Raw genomic sequence first — 19,290 nt, 5'->3', positions numbered from 1 at the left:
ATTCAGTATATTTAGGAATGTCAGAAGTTCTTCTTGGGTTCCTTCCCAGATGAAGAAGATATCATCTATGTACCTTATCCACATGGGTATAAGGTCTGTATATAGATTGTTTGTATCAGAGAACACTTCTTCTGCCTCCCACCATCCTAAAAAGAGATTAGCATAGGTCGGGGCACAGGCAGTGCCCATGGCAGTGCCCCGGACCTGTAGATAGTGTTGGTTGTCAAAGATGAATGTATTGTTGGTTAATACAAATTCCAGTAGGTTAAGGATGAAATCGTCATGTGGTTTGCCCTCTTCAGATTTTTGTTCTAGGAAGTAGCGGACTGCTTGTAAACCATCTTTATGTTGAATTGATGTGTATAATGACTCAACATCCGTTGTTACCAGCCATGTTGATTTGTTCAAAGAGATGTTGTTGAGTCTCTGAAGGACCTGCATGGTATCTTGAACGTATGAGGGGAGCTCTGCAACATAGTCTCTTAAGCGAAAGTCTATATATTCGCTTGCTCTTTCAGTGAGGCAGCCTATACCGGAGACAATAGGTCTCCCTGGTGGGGTTTCTTGATTCTTATGGATCTTCGGTATTAGGTAGAATGTTGCCGTCTTTGGTTTTGTTACGGTCAGATATTTTTTCTCTTTTTCATTGATAACCCCTTCATATGCGGCTTCCATGATCAACTTATTGTATTTCTTGTGGATGTTAGTGGTTGGGTTATTGAACAATTTCACATAGCAGCTTGTATCTTTCAGTTGTTTGTATACTTCTTTTAGGTATAGTGTCAGGGGCCAAATTACAATGTTGCCACCCTTATCTGAGTTTCTAATGACAACTTCATCCCAATGTTGCATCTCTTGTAATGCTTGTCTCTCTTTGTAGGTTAGATTATTGATCTTGGGAGGTATGTTCAAACTGGTGATTTCATTGCAGACCATCTCATTGAATATGTCCAATTGGGGGGCATTTACATTTTGCGGTACAAAGGTAGATTTATTGTGGATTTTGTTTCTCCATTTTTTGTTCATGCTTGGATCATTTTCATCCAATAAACTCTGTAAGTCTTGAATTGTTTGGATTTCCTCTGAATTCCAGCCCCATTCTGGTTCTTTATCTGTAAAGAATTTTTTTAGGAGTAGTTTACGTATGTACAGTTGAATGTCTTTTACGACTTCGAATTTATCTATTGTTTGTGATGGACAGAATGAAAGTCCCTTTGACAATAAACAGATATGGCTTTCTGAAAGTTGGATGTCTGATAAATTGATAACCCTTAGTGATTCAGACGTATTTGGGAGAATGGACTGGGGGTCCTCTTGTATTGATTCCCATTCTTCTGGTGGTTCGATTGTTGGAATGTCCTCCCTCTGGCCGGCTTTTTGCTTTTTCCTCCCCCCTCTTCTGGTTTGTCTTCTTCCCCGCCTGATTCTAAAAAATCCTTCCTCTTGTTACGGCTGGATGATCGTGGGGCTAATGTTGATGTTCTATTGGGGATGGGAGTAGCTGTACCTGAGCTGCCTTCCTCTCCATCTGTGTCTGATACGTCACTCTCCACAATGGTTACCTTTGGGTTTTTGTTTGGCTGTCTGTAGAATGATCTATTACGCCATTTATATACTCTGTTGTTACTGAAGTCATTGATATCTCTGTTTAATTTGCCTTGTTTGGTGTTTTTTAGTTCTAATTCATATCTGTCCAGTTCTTTCTGATAGGTTTTGTATGATTTTTCAAATTCTGAGTTATCTTGAAATTGTTTCAGTATTTCATTCTGTTCTTTTATTTTAGCTTCCAATAGGTCATATTCTGATTGGTCATTTTTCATGAGTATCTTCATTAGTTTGGTAGAACATTCTGAGAGTGCTTCCTCCCATTCTATACTGAGTTGTTGATTTTTAAATTCGTATGCCGGGAATAACTGAATTCTTAGACCTCTGGGTATGAGTTTTTTTGGATGTATTTCTCGAAAAAATGGCGATTCCACCATACTTTATCTTGTTTAAACATGGTCTTATGTAATTCTCTAAGGGCTCCATCTAATGAGGTTACTGTGTTCTGTGGTTTAGAGATATTGCCATTCTCAAAGATTTCTTCTAGATCAGCTGCTCTTTTCTGCTGTCTATTTTGTCTATCTAGGTCCCATGGAAATGCCATATTCGTGGTTATTCTTATGGAGGTCGGTGTGCTCTATTGCTCGAGAATTCTGGATAACCCAGATAGCTAAGACTATTGGAAACGAGTTTGAGCAATGGCACTACACTCAGACACACTCCCCAGTATTTCTATAGTGGTCAATAATTTTACGTTAATATGAAATTAATCTATGCTGTTAGAGGGAGGGGTGCTACCGCACAACAATAGCATACAAGCAAAAAGTGGAGGTGATAGAGTCACTTCCACAAAAGAATGCGGTTTTAGCACTCACTGTCTTAACCTCATGTGCGGCGTTTACTTCCAGAGTCTAAAACTTAACTTTTATTAGTTTAGTTAAAATAATTGGAGAAGGGGGAAAAAGAAGGGGGAAACATAAACGATTAAAAACCTAGGATAAAGTAGTCTTGTATAGATTGTGTTATATGCAATAATCTATGTAAATAGGCCTTTGGGGTATGATAGCCCAGATAATTATATTACAGTATAATCTATACAGAAATCTCTGCGGTACACCGGTTCAATTCTATAAGACTGAGTTGATGTGGTGTAGGTTATTATAACGATACCCAGTAGAGAGTTTACTTAAGCTCAGCTTGGTAGCACGGATGTCTTGTACAAAAAGAAATCAGTTAAATACTGATACAATATGTTTATGTATAAATATTGTTGTCATCCATCCTCTGAGACTTTAATTTATTTGAAATGATCTCTTACATATAGGGTAATCTACACATAAAATGCTGGTTGTCTAGTGTAGGGAACAATAAATGTATTGGAGTACAGGGCTACTAGAATTCTCTAGAATATCTGAGATAAGATAGTTGCTGGTATTATTCTTCAGTTGTTTATTATTGTATCAATATAAGTCACTTAACAGGGGTTGAATTGTTGCTACTGCTATTATTCCTTGCACTCTCTTTTATGTTTACTTATCATAGGGTTAATGTCAAGTAAATTGGTTTGTATGTAGTATAGTATCCCAATGCCTCATATGTAGTTGCGTTTGACCCTCTGGTCTAAAGTGATTTTGTATTGAGAATAAGCTAGGATATAGTGTAATCAAGCTATTATTCTTTCAAGTTTACATATATCTTACTCAATTCTATTTCGTAATAGCTAAGTGTATATTAGAGAAGCCCTAGCTATTCTGTATTTTCACGTTAACTAGTGATGTGATATTCAGCATACAAGGTAACTTTATTTTTGTAAGGCAGGGATTTAATTACTATTCCTGTGCAAATCCCAATACACTGTTAAATAGTGTTATTGGTTATTGGTATGATTAAATCAGATTATTGTGGTGTAATAGTACCACTACACAGTGTAGAATATACAGGTCTTGTTTTGTGCATAAGTTGTGATTTCTGAACTTCATTAAAGTTTTAACAGTGCTGCTTACAATGTTGTGCAGCACCTGAAGTGATTGTTATAGTGAGTTATACTTTACTGAGTTCGAATTCCCTTAGCATAGATACTATCACTTTAATGCATTCACAGTTAACATTTCATAACATTAAACATAAAAGGTCACTTTATTTTTGTGAAGCAGAGATTTAGTTACTATTCTTGTGCAAATCCCAATACACTGTTAAATAGTGTTATTGGTTATTGGTATGATTAAATCAGAATATTGTGGTGTAATAGTACCACTGCACAGTGTGAAATATATAGGTCTGTATTGTATGCGTCAGTTGTGATTTCTGAACTTCATTAAAGTTTTAACAGTACTGCTTATAATGTTATGCAGCGCCTGAAGTGATTGTTGTAGTGAGTTATACTTTACTGAGTTCGAATTCTCTGAGTATAGATAGTGTTACTTTAATGTATTCACAGTTAACATTTCAGATGTACAATTCTGTTCCCCAAACGAACCGTAATGTGGTTAATTTTAATTTATTAGGCAGCAATCGTGTGCCTGCAGGGAGCTCGCTATATGTAACTCAATACTCTGTTACTATTTGCGCTTTAGTACACTTATGTAATATAATAGGTCTTATTGTAACTATAATTTTATTGTACACAAAATAGTATCACGCTACCAGCGTGTGGTTTGTTATGTTGGTCTGTTATTGTGAATCTATCACATTTGGACAAGCCTGCTTCATTTTGGAAGAAGGTGCTGTGGACTGATAAAACAAAGATTGAGTTATTTGGTCATAACAAGACGTTATGCATGGCAGAAAAAGAACACAGCGTTCCAAGACAAACACTTGCTACCCACAGTAAAATTGGGTGGATGTTCCATCATGCTGTGGGGCTGTGTGGCCAGTGCCGGTACTGGGAATCTTGTTAAAGTTGAGGGTCGCATGGATTCCACTCAATATCAGCAGATACTAGAGTATAATGTTGAGGAATCAGTCACAAAGTTGAAGTAACACTGAGGCTGGATATTTTAACAAGACAATGACCCAAAACACTGCTCAAAATCTACTCTGGCATTTATGCAGAGGAACAAGTACAATGTTCTGGAATGGCCATCCCAGTCCCCAGACCTGAATAACATTGAAAATCTGTGAGGTGATTTGAAGCGGGCTGTCCATGCTCGGCAACCATCAAACCTTACTGAAATGGAAATGTTTTGCAAGGAAGAATTGTCCAAAATACCTTCATCCAGAATCCAGACACTCATTACAGAATCCAGACACTCATTACATTACTATAGGAAGCATCTAGAGGCTGTTATTTCTGCTAACAGATAACTCCAACTCATTGCTTTCTTTTCAAGAACATTTATTATCAACGTTTCGGCCCCAACTTGGGCCTTTGTCAAGATAGCATAGACATAATGTGCAAGCATTTACACCTTAAAAACTAACTATACCACACCCACATACCAGGTGCAACCTAGGTGCAACTGGTCTCAGGTGTATCACATCTCTGCCATCTAGTGGAAACAATATGTGTTGCAAAAAAAAATTTTTTCCTCATCAGGTAAACTTACTGAAATTAATTCCTTCATTTTTCTTGCTGAAAGAGATAAAATGTGATGAGACTAAGTTCATGTTGATAATAAATGTTCTTCAAAAGAAAAGCAATATGAGTTATCTGTAAAATATGGAAAGTTTCTGACTACCTTATGGAAAGTTTTGATAGTGTACAAACCATACCTGTATATATATATATATATATATATATATATATATATATATATATATATATATATATATATATATATAATATGTGTGTGTAAATATCTGCTTATGAAACAGCCTCTTCAAACATATATATTTTATTAAAGTAAACAGGACACATAATAGGTGTTGATAATAAATGTAATTTTATTTTGTTCAGCAAGAAAAAAAATGCTATATTTGATTGTTAAAGGTTATAGTCTTAAATGCTATTTTTTTTTTACGGTTTCTCAATAAAATGCAACACATTTATACAATATTTTTCTAGTCAAAAAAATCATCAAAATCATCTCCATCTACAATATGATTTTGAGGTCTCAGTATAGCTTCAATATCTGAACTGCTGTCATCCGATTCACCCCAGAATGCTAAAAGATAAAAAAACAACAAAACAAACATACAATTACTTTTGGACAGAAGAATTAAAGGGACATTTAAACACTTTGAGATTATAATATACAATGCTGAATTAAGGTGCAATATACTTTTATTATTGTATTGTGCACTCTTTTGGAATAATTCACCTCTGAAACCTGCTGATTTTCTAGTTCCTGAGTTTCTATAAACTAAACTAATGGATGCAGCCAGGTTAAAGTCTGAATTTCCCTAATCTAGTGTCTTCTTCTGAGACTATTAGGGACATATACCGTGTGCAAATGATGGCTATGGGGCATATTTATCAAGCTCCGTAAGGAGCTGAAGGCTCGCCGGAAACAGAAGTTATGAAACAGCGGTCTAAAGACAGCTGTTCCATAACCTTTCCGCCTGCTCTAAGGCGGAGGACAGTAATGAACCAGATTGAATACGATCGGATTGATTGACACCCCCTGCTAGTGGCCATTTGGCCGCAAATCTGCAGGGGACGGCATTGCACCAGCAGTTCGCAAGAATGATAAATGCCGAGAGCGTATGCTGTCGGCATTTATCGACGTGCAGCGGACATGATCCTCTATATCGGATCATGTCCGCTCGCACAATCATAAATATGCCCCTATGTGTGATATAGCAATGTGAAAAGGAAATATAAACCATGTTAAAGTGATGGTAAACACAATTGTAGTATATTAGTAGTAATATAATGTTAATACCGCCAATAGCAACCTATTAATATGTTATGACAACCTACTTTATATTATTTTGGCTCATGTCTTATTCCTGGTATCGCACAGTTTAACTCCGCCCCCCATATTTTTCAGTATAGCACTAAAGTGACGTGTATTGCAGTTCCACCCACTTTACACGTCAGAGACTCTGTGCGCTCCCGAAAGGGATATCAAATAGCACATGTGTGAGGATCTCTGTGACATATGTCATGTAAACATTGAATCACACAATTCAATGTTTACTTGTTTCAGCATTCCTGAATGAGCAGTGATTGAGCGAGAAATTATACCCTATGTGATTAACAAGCATATTACTAAAAAATTTTATAAATGAAATCTAAGTCCCCATGCATGCGCTAAATTAACGAGCAAAATCTGTCTGGTTTACAAACGCTCATGATTGACAGGGCGTGGTGGAACAATTGCACATGCGTGTACTGATGTCATTGAGGTAAGCCTGTAGAACGATAATCTTTGAACATATCATTACATCTCACATTTATTTACAGTTTAACGTGCCTTAAAGTCAGACACCTAAATTATTAAAGTAACTGACCTCTTATGAGCAGCCCTCAAAATGTAAACCTGAACCATTCTAAGTCTGTGTGAGAATATTGCTCACAGCAATAGGCCACCTTCTGCCCAATTGTTTGGACAATTGAAAGGGACTGTTAACTAATGCATGACACCTTTTGTTTCCTAATTACATACACCTAGATTATGAGTTTTGCGTTAGAGGCTATGCGGTGCTAACGAGCAGTTTTCCCTCACCGCTCACTTACCTGCAACACTGGTATTACGGGTTTTTACAAACCCGTCAAAAGACAAGAAGTGAGCGTTGAGCAAAATTTTGCTCATTACCGCACTCCAATACCAGCGCTGCTTAAGTCAGTGGTGAGCTGGTCAGTCATACGTGCTCGTGCACGATTTCCCCATATTGGCTGATTGGATCAGCCAATAGGATTGAACTTCAATCCTATTGGCTGATTGCATCAGCCAATAGGATTTTTTCTACCTTAATTCCGATCGGCTGATAGAATTCTATCAGCCAATCGGAATCTAAGGGACGCCATCTTGGATGACGTTACTTAAAGGAACCGTCATTTAGTAGGAAGACGTTGATTGAAGAGGATGCTCAGCGCCGGATGTCTTGAAGATGGACCCGCTCCGCGCCGGATGGATGAAGATAGAAGATGTAGCGTCTGGATGAAAACTTCTGCCCGTCTGGAGGACCACTTCGCCCCGGCTTGGATGAAGACTTCTCCCGGTAAGTCGATCTTCAGGGGGTTAGTGTTAGGTTTTTTTAAGGGTGTATTGGGTGGGTTTTATTTTTAGGTTAGGGACTTTGGGCTTGCAAAAGAGCTAACTGTCCTTTTAAGGGCAATGCCCATCAAAATGCCCTTTTCAAGGCAATGGGGAGCTTAGGTTTTTTTATTTAGTATTTTATTTGGGGGGTTGGTTGTGTGGGTGGTGGGTTTTACTGTTGGGGGGTTGTTTGTATTTTTTTTTTCAGGTAAAAGAGCTGATTACTTTTGGGCAATGCCCCGCAAAAGGCCCTTTTAAGGGCTATTGGTAGTTTAGTTTAGGCTAGGGTTTTTTTTTATAATAGGGGGGCTTTTTTTATTTTGATAGGGCTATTAGATTAGGTGTAATTAGTTTAAATATCTTGTAATTTGTTTATTATTTTCTGTAATTTAGTGGGGTTTTTTTTTGTACTTTAGCTAATTTAATTTATTTAATTGTTGTTAATTTAGTTAATTTATTTAATTATAGTGTAGTGTTAGGTGTTAGTGTAACTTAGGTTAGGTTTTATTTTACAGGTACTTTTGTATTTATTTTAGCTAGGTAGTTTATTAAATAGTTAATAACTATTCTACCTAGTTAAAATAAATACAAACTTGCCTGTAAAATAAAAATAAACCCTAAGCTAGATACAATGTAATTATTAGTTACATTGTAGCTAGCTTAGGGTTTATTTGATAGGTAAGCATTTAGTTTTAAATCAGAATAATTTAATTAATGATAGGATTTTATTTAGACTTATTTAAATTATATTTAAGTTAGGGGGTGTTAGGGTTAGACTTAGATTTAGGGGTTAATAACTTCAATATAGTAGTGGCGGCGACGTTGGGGGCGGCAGATTAGGGATTAATAAGTGTAGGTAGGTGGCGGCGGCGGCGACATTGGGGGCGGCAGATTAGGGGTTAATAAATATAATGTAGGTGTCGGCGATGTTGGGGGCAGCAGATTAGGGGTTCATAAATATAATGTAGGTGGCGGCGGTGTCCGGAGCGGCAGATTAGGGGTTAAATTTTTTTATTATATTGTTTGCGATGCGGGAGGGCCTAAGTTTAGGAGTTAATAGGTAGTTTATGGGTGTTAGTGTACTTTTTAGCACTTTAGTTATGAGTTTTATGTTACGGCATTGTACCATAAAACTCTTAACTACTGACTTTTAAATGCGTTAGGACTCTTGACGGGGTAGGGTGTACCACTCACTTTTTGGCCTCCCAGGACAGATTCGTAATACCAGCGCTATGGAAGTCCCATAGAAAAAAGACTTTACAAAGTTTACGTAAGTTGTTTTGCGGTAACGCCAAAGAAGTGCGGTGACCCTAAACCTTCAAGACTCGTAATACCAGCGGGCGTTAGGACCTCTTAACGCTGCTTTTTAAGCCTAACGCACAACTCGTAATCTAGCCGATAGTTTCTTGATAAATTAAGGGAAGAGTTTTGAAATGCAAGATAATTCAGAGGTAGTCTGTTTATGATAATCACATAGGACTAAGAGATTGATCTGTACTGAAAAAAAACATTCAAATTACCAATACATGAATTTTTATCACACTAAAATGAAAATCAAATCAGTAGTACTGGTGGTATGTGGCTTCTGACCACTAAAAACATAATTCATGCTTACCTGATAAATTTATTTCTCTTGTGGTGTATCCAGTCCACGGATCATCTATTACTTGTGGGATATTCTCATTCCCAACAGGAAGTTGCAAGAGGACACCCACAGCAGAGCTGTCTATAAAGCTCCTCCCCTCACTGCCATATCCAGTCATTCGACCGAAAACAAGCAGAGAAAGGAGAAACCACAGGGTGCAGTGGTGACTGTAGTTTAAAATTAAAAAATACCTGCCTTAAAATGACAGGGCGGGCCGTGGACTGGATACACCACAAGAGAAATAAATTTATCAGGTAAGCATAAATTATGTTTTCTCTTGTAAGGTGTATCCAGTCCACGGATCATCCATTACTTGTGGGATACCAAAACCAAAGCTAAAGTACACAGATGAAGGGAGGGACAAGGCAGGTACTTAAACGGAAGGTACCACTGCCTGTAAAACCTTTCTCCCAAAAATAGCCTCCGAAGAAGCAAAAGTATCAAATTTCTAGAATTTTGAAAAAGTATAAAGCGAAGACCAAGTCGCCGCCTTGCAAATCTGTTCAACAGAAGCCTCATTTTTAAAGGCCCATGTGGAAGCCACAGCTCTAGTAGAATGAGCTGTAATCCTTTCTGGAGGCTGCTGGAAAGTAGTCTCATAGGCTAAGCGGATTATGCTTCTTAGCCAAAAAGAAAGAGAGGTTGCCGAAGCCTTTTGACCTCTCCTCTGTCCAGACAACAAACAAAGCAGATGTTTGACGAAAATCTTTAGCAGCTTGTAAGTAAAACTTTAAAGCACGAACCACGTCCAGATTGTGTAATAGACGCTCCTTCTTTGAAGAAGGATTAGGACACAAAGACGGAACAACAATCCCTTGATTGATATTCTTATTAGATACCACCTTAGGTAAAAACCCAGGTTTGGTACGCAGAACTACCTTATATGCATGGAAGATCAGATAAAGAGAATCACATTGTAAGGCAGGTTTAAACACAGGCTTGATTCTAACTAAAGCCTGACAAAATGCCTGAATGTCTGGGACATCCGCCAGACGCTTGTGCAAAAGAATAGATAGCGCAGAAATCTGTCCCTTTAAGGAACTAGCTGACAATCCTTTCTCCAATCCTTCTTGGAGAAAAGATAATATCCTGGGAATCCTGACCTTACTCCATGAGTAGCCCTTAGATTCACACCAATAAAGATATTTACGCCATATTTTATGATAGATTTTCCTGGTGACAGGCTTCCGTGCCTGAATTAAGGTATCAATGACTGACTCGGAGAAACCACGCTTTGATAAAATCAAGCGTTCAATCTCCAGGCAGTCAGCTTCAGAGAAATTAGATTTGGATGGTTGAAAGGACCTTGAAGTAGAAGGTCCTGTCTCAGCGGCAGAGTCCATAGTGGAAAGGATAACATGTCCACCAGATCTGCATACCAAGTCCTGCGTGGCCACGCAGGCGCTATCAAGATCACCGATGCTCTCTCCTGCTTGATTGTGGCAATCAGACGAGGGAGCAGAGGAAACGGTGGAAACACATAAGCCAGGTTGAAAGACCAAGGTGCTGCTAGAGCATCAGCGTTGCCTTGGGGTCCCTCGACCTGGATCCGTAACAAGGAAGCTTGGCGTTCTGGCGAGACGCCATGAAATCCAGTTCTGGTTTGCCCCAACGAAGAACCAATTGTGCAAACACCTCCGGATGGAGTTCCCACTCCCCCGGATGAAAAGTCTGTCGACTTAGAAAATCCGCCTCCCAGTTCTCTACACCTGGGATATGGATAGCTGATAGGTGGCAAGAGTGAATCTCTGCCCAGCGAATTATCTTTGAGACTTCTAACATCGCTAGGGAACTCCTTGTTCCCCCTTGATGGTTGATGTAAGCCACAGTCGTGATGTTGTCCGACTGAAATCTGATGAACCTCATTGTCGCTAGATGAGGCCAAGCCTGAAGAGCATTGAATATCGCTCTTAGTTCCAGAATGTTTATTGGAAGGAGTGACTCCTCCTGAGTCCACGATCCCTGAGCCTTCAGGGAGTTCCAGACTGCACCCCAACCTAGAAGGCTGGCATCTGTCGTTACAATTGTCCAATCTGGCCTGCAAAAGGTCATACCTTTGGACAGATGGACCCGAGATAGCCACCAGAGAAGAGAATCCCTGGTCTCTTGGTCCAGATTCAGTAAAGGGGACAAATCTGTGTAATCCCCATTCCACTGACTGAGCATGCATAGTTGCAGCGGTCTGAGATGTAGGCGTGCAAACGGCACTATGTCCATTGCCGCTACCATTAAGCCGATTACTTCCATGCACTGAGCCACCGAAGGGCGAGGAATGGAATAAAGAACACGGCAGGAATTTAGAAGTTTTGAAAACCTGGACTCCGTCAGGTAAATTTTCATTTCTACAGAATCTATCAGAGTCCCTAGGAAGGAAACTCTTGTGAGGGGGGATAGAGAACTCTTTTTCTTGTTCACCTTCCACCCATGCAACCTCAGAAATGCCAACACTATGTCCGTATGAGACTTGGCAATTTGGAAGTTTGACGCCTGAATCAGGATGTCATCTAAATAAGGGGCCACTGCTATGCCCCGTGGCCTTAGGACTGCCAGAAGCGACCCCAGAACCTTCGTAAAAATTCTTGGGGCTGTAGCTAACCCAAAGGGAAGAGCTACAAACTGGTAGTGCCTGTCTAGAAAGGCAAACCTGAGAAACCGATGATGATCTTTGTGTATCGGAATGTGCAGATAAGCATCCTTTAAATCCACTGTAGTCATGTATTGACCCCCTGGATCATAGGTAGGATGGTCCGAATAGTCTCCATCTTGAATGATGGAACTCTGAGGAATTTGTTTAAGATCATTAGATCCAAAATTGGTCTGAAGGTTCCCTCTTTTTTGGGAACCACAGATTTGAGTAAAATCCCTGTCCCTGTTCCTCCTTTGGGACTGGATGGATCACTCCCATAACTAGGAGTTCTTGTACACAGTGTAAGAATGCCTCTCTCTTTATCTGGTTTGCAGATAATTGTGAAAGGTGAAATCTCCCTTTTGGGGGGGAAGCCTTGAAGTCCAGAAGATATCCCTGGGATATAATTTCCAACGCCCAGGGATCCTGGACATCTCTTGCCCACGCCTGGGCGAAGAGCGAAAGTCTGCCCCCTACTAGATACGTTACCGGATAGGGGGCCGTTCCTTCATGCTGTCTTAGAGGCAGCAGCAGGCTTTTTGGCCTGCTTAACCTTGTTCCAGGTCTGGTTAGGTCTCCAGACCGTCTTGGACTGAGCAAAAGTTCCCTCTTGTTTTGCATTAGAGGAAGTTGATGCCGCACTTGCCTTGAAGTTTCGAAAGGCACGAAAATTAGACTGTTTGGCCCTTGGTTTGGACCTATCCTGAGGAAGGGCATGACCTTTTCCTCCAGTGATATCTCCTTCAAACCAGGCCCGAATAGGGTCTGCCCCTTGAAGGGAATGTTAAGCAGCTTCGATTTTGAAGTAACGTCAGCTGACCATGATTTAAGCCATAGCGCTCTGCGCGCCTGGATAGCAAAACCAGAATTCTTAGCCGTTAGTTTAGTCAAATGAACAATGGCGTCGCTACCTGTAAAGCCTCTTCCAGAGACTCAAACCAGAACGCCGCAGCAGCAGTGACAGGCGCAATGCATGCAAGGGGCTGTAGGATAAAACCTTGTTGAATAAACATTTTCTTAAGGTAACCCTCTAACTTTGTATCCATTGGATCTAAGAAAGCACAACTGTCCTCGACAGGGATAGTAGTACGCTTTTCTAGAGTAGAAACTGCTCCCTCCACCTTAGGAACTGTCTGCCATAAGTCCCGTGTGTGGCGTCTATTGGAAACATTTTTCTAAAAACAGGAGGGGGAGAGAACGGCACACCTGGTCTATCCCATTCCTTAGTAATAATTTCTGTAAACCTTTTAGGTATTGGAAAAACATCAGTACACACCGGCACTGCATAGTATTTATCCAGTCTACACAATTTCTCTGGCACTGCAATTGTATCACAGTCATTCAGAGCAGCTAAAACCTCCCTGAGTAACACGCGGAGGTGTTCAAGCTTAAATTTAAATGTAGAAATATCAGAATCAGGTTGCATCATCTTCCCTGAGTCAGAAATATCACCCACAGAAAGAAGCTCTCCTTCTTCACCTTCTGCATATTGTGAGGCAGTATCAGACATAGTTCTTAAAGCGTCAGTATGCTCTGTATTTCGTCTAACTCCAGAGCTATCTCGCTTTCCTCTAAATACAGGTAGTCTGGCTAATACCGCTGACAGTGTATTATCCATGACTGCCGCCATGTCTTGTAAAGTAAACGCTATGGGCGCCCTGGATGTACTTGGCGCCATTTGAGCATGAGTCCCTTGAGCGGGAGTCAAAGGATCTGACACGTGGGGAGAGTTAGTCGGCATAACTTCCCCCTCATCAGATTCCTCTGGTGATAAATTTACATTTGGTACACATTCTAAGAGGGGGTTCCACCATGGCTTTTAAACATAATGAACAAGAAGTTTCCTCTATGTCAGACATGTTTATACAGACTAGCAATGAGACTAGCAAGCTTGGAAAACACTTTAAATCAAGTTAACAAGCAAATATAAAAAACGGTACTGTGCCTTTAAGAGAAAAAAATTTTGTCAGAATTTGAAAAACAGTGAAAAAAGGCAGTAAATAGAACGAAATTTTTACAGTGTGTATAATAAGCTAACAGAGCATTGCACCAACTTGCAAATGGATGATTAACCCCTTAGTTCAAAAACCGGATAAAAAAAACGAGGGAACTCCTGGATGTCTCAGTCTGTAATAGTTAATGCACAAAAAAGCACTAAACTAGGCCCCTCCCACTCATAGTAACACAGTGGAAAGCCTCAGGAAACTGTTTCTATGCAAATTTAAGCCAGCCATGTGGAAAAAAACTAGGCCCCAATAAAGTTTTATCACCAAAGTATATATAAAAACGTTTAAACATGCCAGCAAACTTTTTATATTGTAAATATAAAAGAGTATTACCTCAGAAAGTAAGCATGATACCAGTCGCTATTAAATCACTGTATTCAGGCTTACCTTACATAAATTTGGTATCAGCAGCATTTTCTAGCCTTCACATCTTCTATAAAAATATTAACTGCACATACCTCATAGCAGGATAACCTGCACGCCATTCCCCCGCTGAAGTTATCTCTCTCTTCAGACATGTGTCAGAACAGCAATGGATCTTAGTTACAACCTGCTAAGATCATAGAAATTCCAGGCAGATTCTTCTTTTTTCCTGCCTGGAACAAAATAGCACAACTCCGGTACTATTTAAAAATAATAAACTCTTGATTGAAGCAAAATAACAGCTACATTTCACCACTTATCTCTTACTACCTCCATGCTTGTTGAGAGTTGCAAGAGAATGACTGGATATGGCAGTGAGGGGAGGAGCTATATAGACAGCTCTGCTGTGGGTGTCCTCTTGCAACTTCCTGTTGGGAATGAGAATATCCCACAAGTAATGGATGATCCGTGGACTGGATACACCTTACAAGAGAAATAGGTAGAAATGTATTTCATAAGTCTTAGAATGTGAAAACCTACAGGCCTACATTTGCCTATATCATTTCTGATTGAGTGAAATCACACACAGACAAGTACAAATCTATTTGGAGGAAAAAATGGTTTGAACTAAAACTATGCTGAGTGACAGACACAAATAAAAATAAAATGTGCCAAGCAGGGTGGACCTTTATATTGTTTTACTTTGAATATCTAAGAATAAATCTGGTTCTACTTGGTTTTGAAAAAAGCTTTGTCTGAAAGACATTTCTGTGAAATTGATTCAAATTTGATTGATTCAAACTAATTGAACTTTAGAATGTAGAGAAAGTACACAAGAAGGACCATGTGGCAGCCTTGCATAACTGTTTCACAGAGGCTTTATGATAACGGGCCCAACAAGCTACAACCACCTGAGCCCAGACCTTAAAAAGAACTGGCTTTTTCATAAAACAAACACAGCTAGCTAAACAAACTCTGTAAGTATTAGAACAAGGAAAAAAGGAAATCCCTTTCTTCCGGATTTATTTAGTATCAACATATTTAAGAATTCCAACAATTAATGAAGGTGGAATTCTAAAAACCAAACTATTGTAATGAAAAAACAATTTATGCTTACCTTATAAATTCATTTCTTTCATGGTGGTGACAACCCACAATCCATTATTACTCCTTGGATTCAACTCCTGGCAACTAGGAGGAGGCAACCATTTCCAAAACTCTTCATCTCTCCCATCTCTATGGTATGCCAGTCTGACAGATAGCCGAGCAAGGAGAAGTAGAAAAGGTAGGAAAGAACAAAGCAGGAAAACAGAATTTATGTTTACCTGATAAATTTCTTTCTCCAACGGTGTGTCCGGTCCACGGCGTCATCCTTACTTGTGGGGATATTCTCTTCCCCAACAGGAAATGGCAAAGAGCCCAGCAAAGCTGGTCACATGATCCCTCCTAGGCTCCGCCTACCCCAGTCATTCGACCGACGTTAAGGAGGAATATTTGCATAGGAGAAACCATATGGTACCGTGGTGACTGTAGTTAAAGAAAATAAAATATCAGACCTGATTAAAAAAACCAGGGCGGGCCGTGGACCGGACACACCGTTGGAGAAAGAAATTTATCAGGTAAACATAAATTCTGTTTTCTCCAACATAGGTGTGTCCGGTCCACGGCGTCATCCTTACTTGTGGGAACCAATACCAAAGCTTTAGGACACGGATGAAGGGAGGGAGCAAATCAGGTCACCTAAATGGAAGGCACCACGGCTTGCAAAACCTTTCTCCCAAAAATAGCCTCAGAAGAAGCAAAAGTATCAAACTTGTAAAATTTGGTAAAAGTGTGCAGTGAAGACCAAGTCGCTGCCCTACATATCTGATCAACAGAAGCCTCGTTCTTGAAGGCCCATGTGGAAGCCACAGCCCTAGTGGAATGAGCTGTGATTCTTTCGGGAGGCTGCCGTCCGGCAGTCTCGTAAGCCAATCTGATGATGCTTTTAATCCAAAAAGAGAGAGAGGTAGAAGTTGCTTTTTGACCTCTCCTTTTACCTGAATAAACAACAAACAAGGAAGATGTTTGTCTAAAATCCTTTGTAGCATCTAAATAGAATTTTAGAGCGCGAACAACATCCAAATTGTGCAACAAACGTTCCTTCTTTGAAACTGGTTTTGGACACAGAGAAGGTACGATAATCTCCTGGTTAATGTTTTTGTTAGAAACAACTTTTGGAAGAAAACCAGGTTTAGTACGTAAAACCACCTTATCTGCATGGAACACCAGATAAGGAGGAGAACACTGCAGAGCAGATAATTCTGAGACTCTTCTAGCAGAAGAAATCGCAACTAAAAACAAAACTTTCCAAGATAATAACTTAATATCAACGGAATGTAAGGGTTCAAATGGAACCCCCTGAAGCACTGAAAGAACTAAATTGAGACTCCAAGGGGGAGTCAAAGGTTTGTAAACAGGCTTGATTCTAACCAGAGCCTGAACAAAGGCTTGAACATCTGGCACAGCTGCCAGCTTTTTGTGAAGTAATACCGACAAGGCAGAAATCTGTCCCTTCAGGGAACTTGCAGATAATCCTTTTTCCAATCCTTCTTGAAGGAAGGATAGAATCCTAGGAATCTTAACCTTGTCCCAAGGGAATCCTTTAGATTCACACCAACAGATATATTTTTTCCAAATTTTGTGGTAAATCTTTCTAGTCACAGGCTTTCTGGCCTGAACAAGAGTATCGATAACAGAATCTGAGAATCCTCGCTTCGATAAAATCAAGCGTTCAATCTCCAAGCAGTCAGCTGGAGTGAAACCAGATTCGGATGTTCGAACGGACCCTGAACAAGAAGGTCTCGTCTCAAAGGTAGCTTCCAAGGTGGAGCCGATGACATATTCACCAGATCTGCATACCAAGTCCTGCGTGGCCACGCAGGAGCTATCAAGATCACCGACGCCCTCTCCTGCTTGATCCTGGCTATCAGCCTGGGGATGAGAGGAAATGGCGGGAACACATAAGCTAGTTTGAAGGTCCAAGGTGCTACTATTGCATCCACTAGAGCCGCCTTGGGATCCCTGGATCTGGCCCCGTAGCAAGGAACTTTGAAGTTCTGACGAGAGGCCATCAGATCCATGTCTGGAATGCCCCACAGGTGAGTGACTTGGGCAAAGATTTCCGGATGGAGTTCCCACTCCCCCGGATGCAATGTCTGCCGACTCAGAAAATCCGCTTCCCAATTTTCCACTCCTGGGATGTGGATAGCAGACAGGTGGCAGGAGTGAGACTCCGCCCAAAGAATAATTTTGGTTACTTCTTCCATCGCTAGGGAACTCCTTGTTCCCCCCTGATGGTTGATGTACGCAACAGTCGTCATGTTGTCTGATTGAAACCGTATGAACCTGGTCCTCGCAAGCTGGGGCCAGGCCTGGAGAGCATTGAATATCGCTCTCAGTTCCAGAATATTTATCGGTAGAAGAGATTCTTCCCGAGACCAAAGACCCTGAGCTTTCAGGGATCCCCAGACCGCGCCCCAGCCTATCAGACTGGCGTCGGTCGTGACAATGACCCACTCTGGTCTGTGGAACATCATCCCTTGAGACAGATTGTCCAGGGACAGCCACCAACGGAGTGAGTCTCTGGTCCTCTGATTTACTTGTATCTTCGGAGACAAGTCTGTATAGTCCCCATTCCACTGACTGAGCATGCACAGTTGTAATGGTCTTAGATGAATGCGCGCAAAAGGAACTATGTCCATCGCCGCCACCATCAACCCGATCACTTCCATGCAATGAGCTATGGAAGGAAGAGGAACGGAATGAAGTATCCGACAAGAGTCCAGAAGCTTTGTTTTTCTGGCCTCTGTTAGAAAGATCCTCATTTCTAAGGAGTCTATAATTGTTCCCAAGAAGGGAACCCTTGTTGACGGGGATAGAGAACTCTTTTCCACGTTCACTTTCCAGCCGTGAGATCTGAGAAAGGCCAGGACAATGTCCGTGTGAGCCTTTGCTTGAGGAAGGGACGACGCTTGAATCAGAATGTCGTCCAGGTAAGGTACTACTGCAATGCCCCTTGGTCTTAGCACCGCTAGAAGGGACCCTAGTACCTTTGTGAAAATCCTTGGAGCAGTGGCTAATCCGAAAGGAAGCGCCACGAACTGGTAATGTTTGTCCAGGAATGCAAACCTTAGGAACCGATGATGTTCCTTGTGGATAGGAATATGTAGATACGCATCCTTTAAATCCACCGTGGTCATGAATTGACCTTCCTGGATGGAAGGAAGGATAGTTCGAATGGTTTCCATCTTGAACGATGGGACCTTGAGAAATTTGTTTAAGATCTTGAGATCTAGGATTGGTCTGAACGTTCCCTCTTTTTTGGGAACTATGAACAGATTGGAGTAGAACCCCATCCCCTGTTCTCTTAATGGAACAGGATGAATCACTCCCATTTTTAACAGGTCTTCTACACAATGTAAGAACGCCTGTCTTTTTATGTGGTCTGAAGACAACTGCGACCTGTGGAACCTCCCCCTTGGGGGAAGTCCCTTGAATTCCAGAAGATAACCCTGGGAGACTATTTCTAGCGCCCAAGGATCCAGAACATCTCTTGCCCAAGCCTGAGCGAAGAGAGAGAGTCTGCCCCCCACCAGATCCGGTCCCGGATCGGGGGCCAATATTTCATGCTGTCTTGGTAGCAGTGGCAGGTTTCTTGGCCTGCTTTCCCTTGTTCCAGCCTTGCATTGGTCTCCAAGCTGGCTTGGCCTGAGAAGTATTACCCTCTTGCTTAGAGGACGTAGCACCTTGGGCTGGTCCGTTTTTACGAAAGGGACGAAAATTAGGTCTATTTTTTGCCTTGAAAGGCCGATCCTGAGGAAGGGCGTGGCCCTTACCCCCAGTGATATCAGAGATAATCTCTTTCAAGTCAGGACCAAACAACGTTTTCCCCTTGAAAGGAATGTTTAGTAGCTTGTTCTT

The 19,290-nt window shown here is 40.8% G+C and overlaps 1 protein-coding gene across 1 annotated transcript in view; it reads right to left on the bottom strand.

The window, feature by feature from the left end:
- Nucleotides 1–5,403: 5,403 nt before the first annotated feature.
- Nucleotides 5,404–19,290, bottom strand: part of KIZ (kizuna centrosomal protein) — a 532,190-nt gene continuing 518,303 nt past the window's right edge. The window contains exon 14 of the mRNA XM_053712012.1: nt 5,404–5,648. Within this exon, the coding sequence (XP_053567987.1) occupies nt 5,545–5,648 (104 nt within the window). The 3' untranslated portion in view covers nt 5,404–5,544. The remainder of the gene's footprint in view (nt 5,649–19,290) is intronic.

Source organism: Bombina bombina, chromosome 4 (genome assembly GCF_027579735.1).
Source record: "Bombina bombina isolate aBomBom1 chromosome 4, aBomBom1.pri, whole genome shotgun sequence".
Lineage (NCBI taxonomy): Eukaryota > Metazoa > Chordata > Amphibia > Anura > Bombinatoridae > Bombina > Bombina bombina.
Note: the sequence above shows the minus strand (reverse complement) of the source record. Positions and strands in the feature narration are given on the sequence as shown.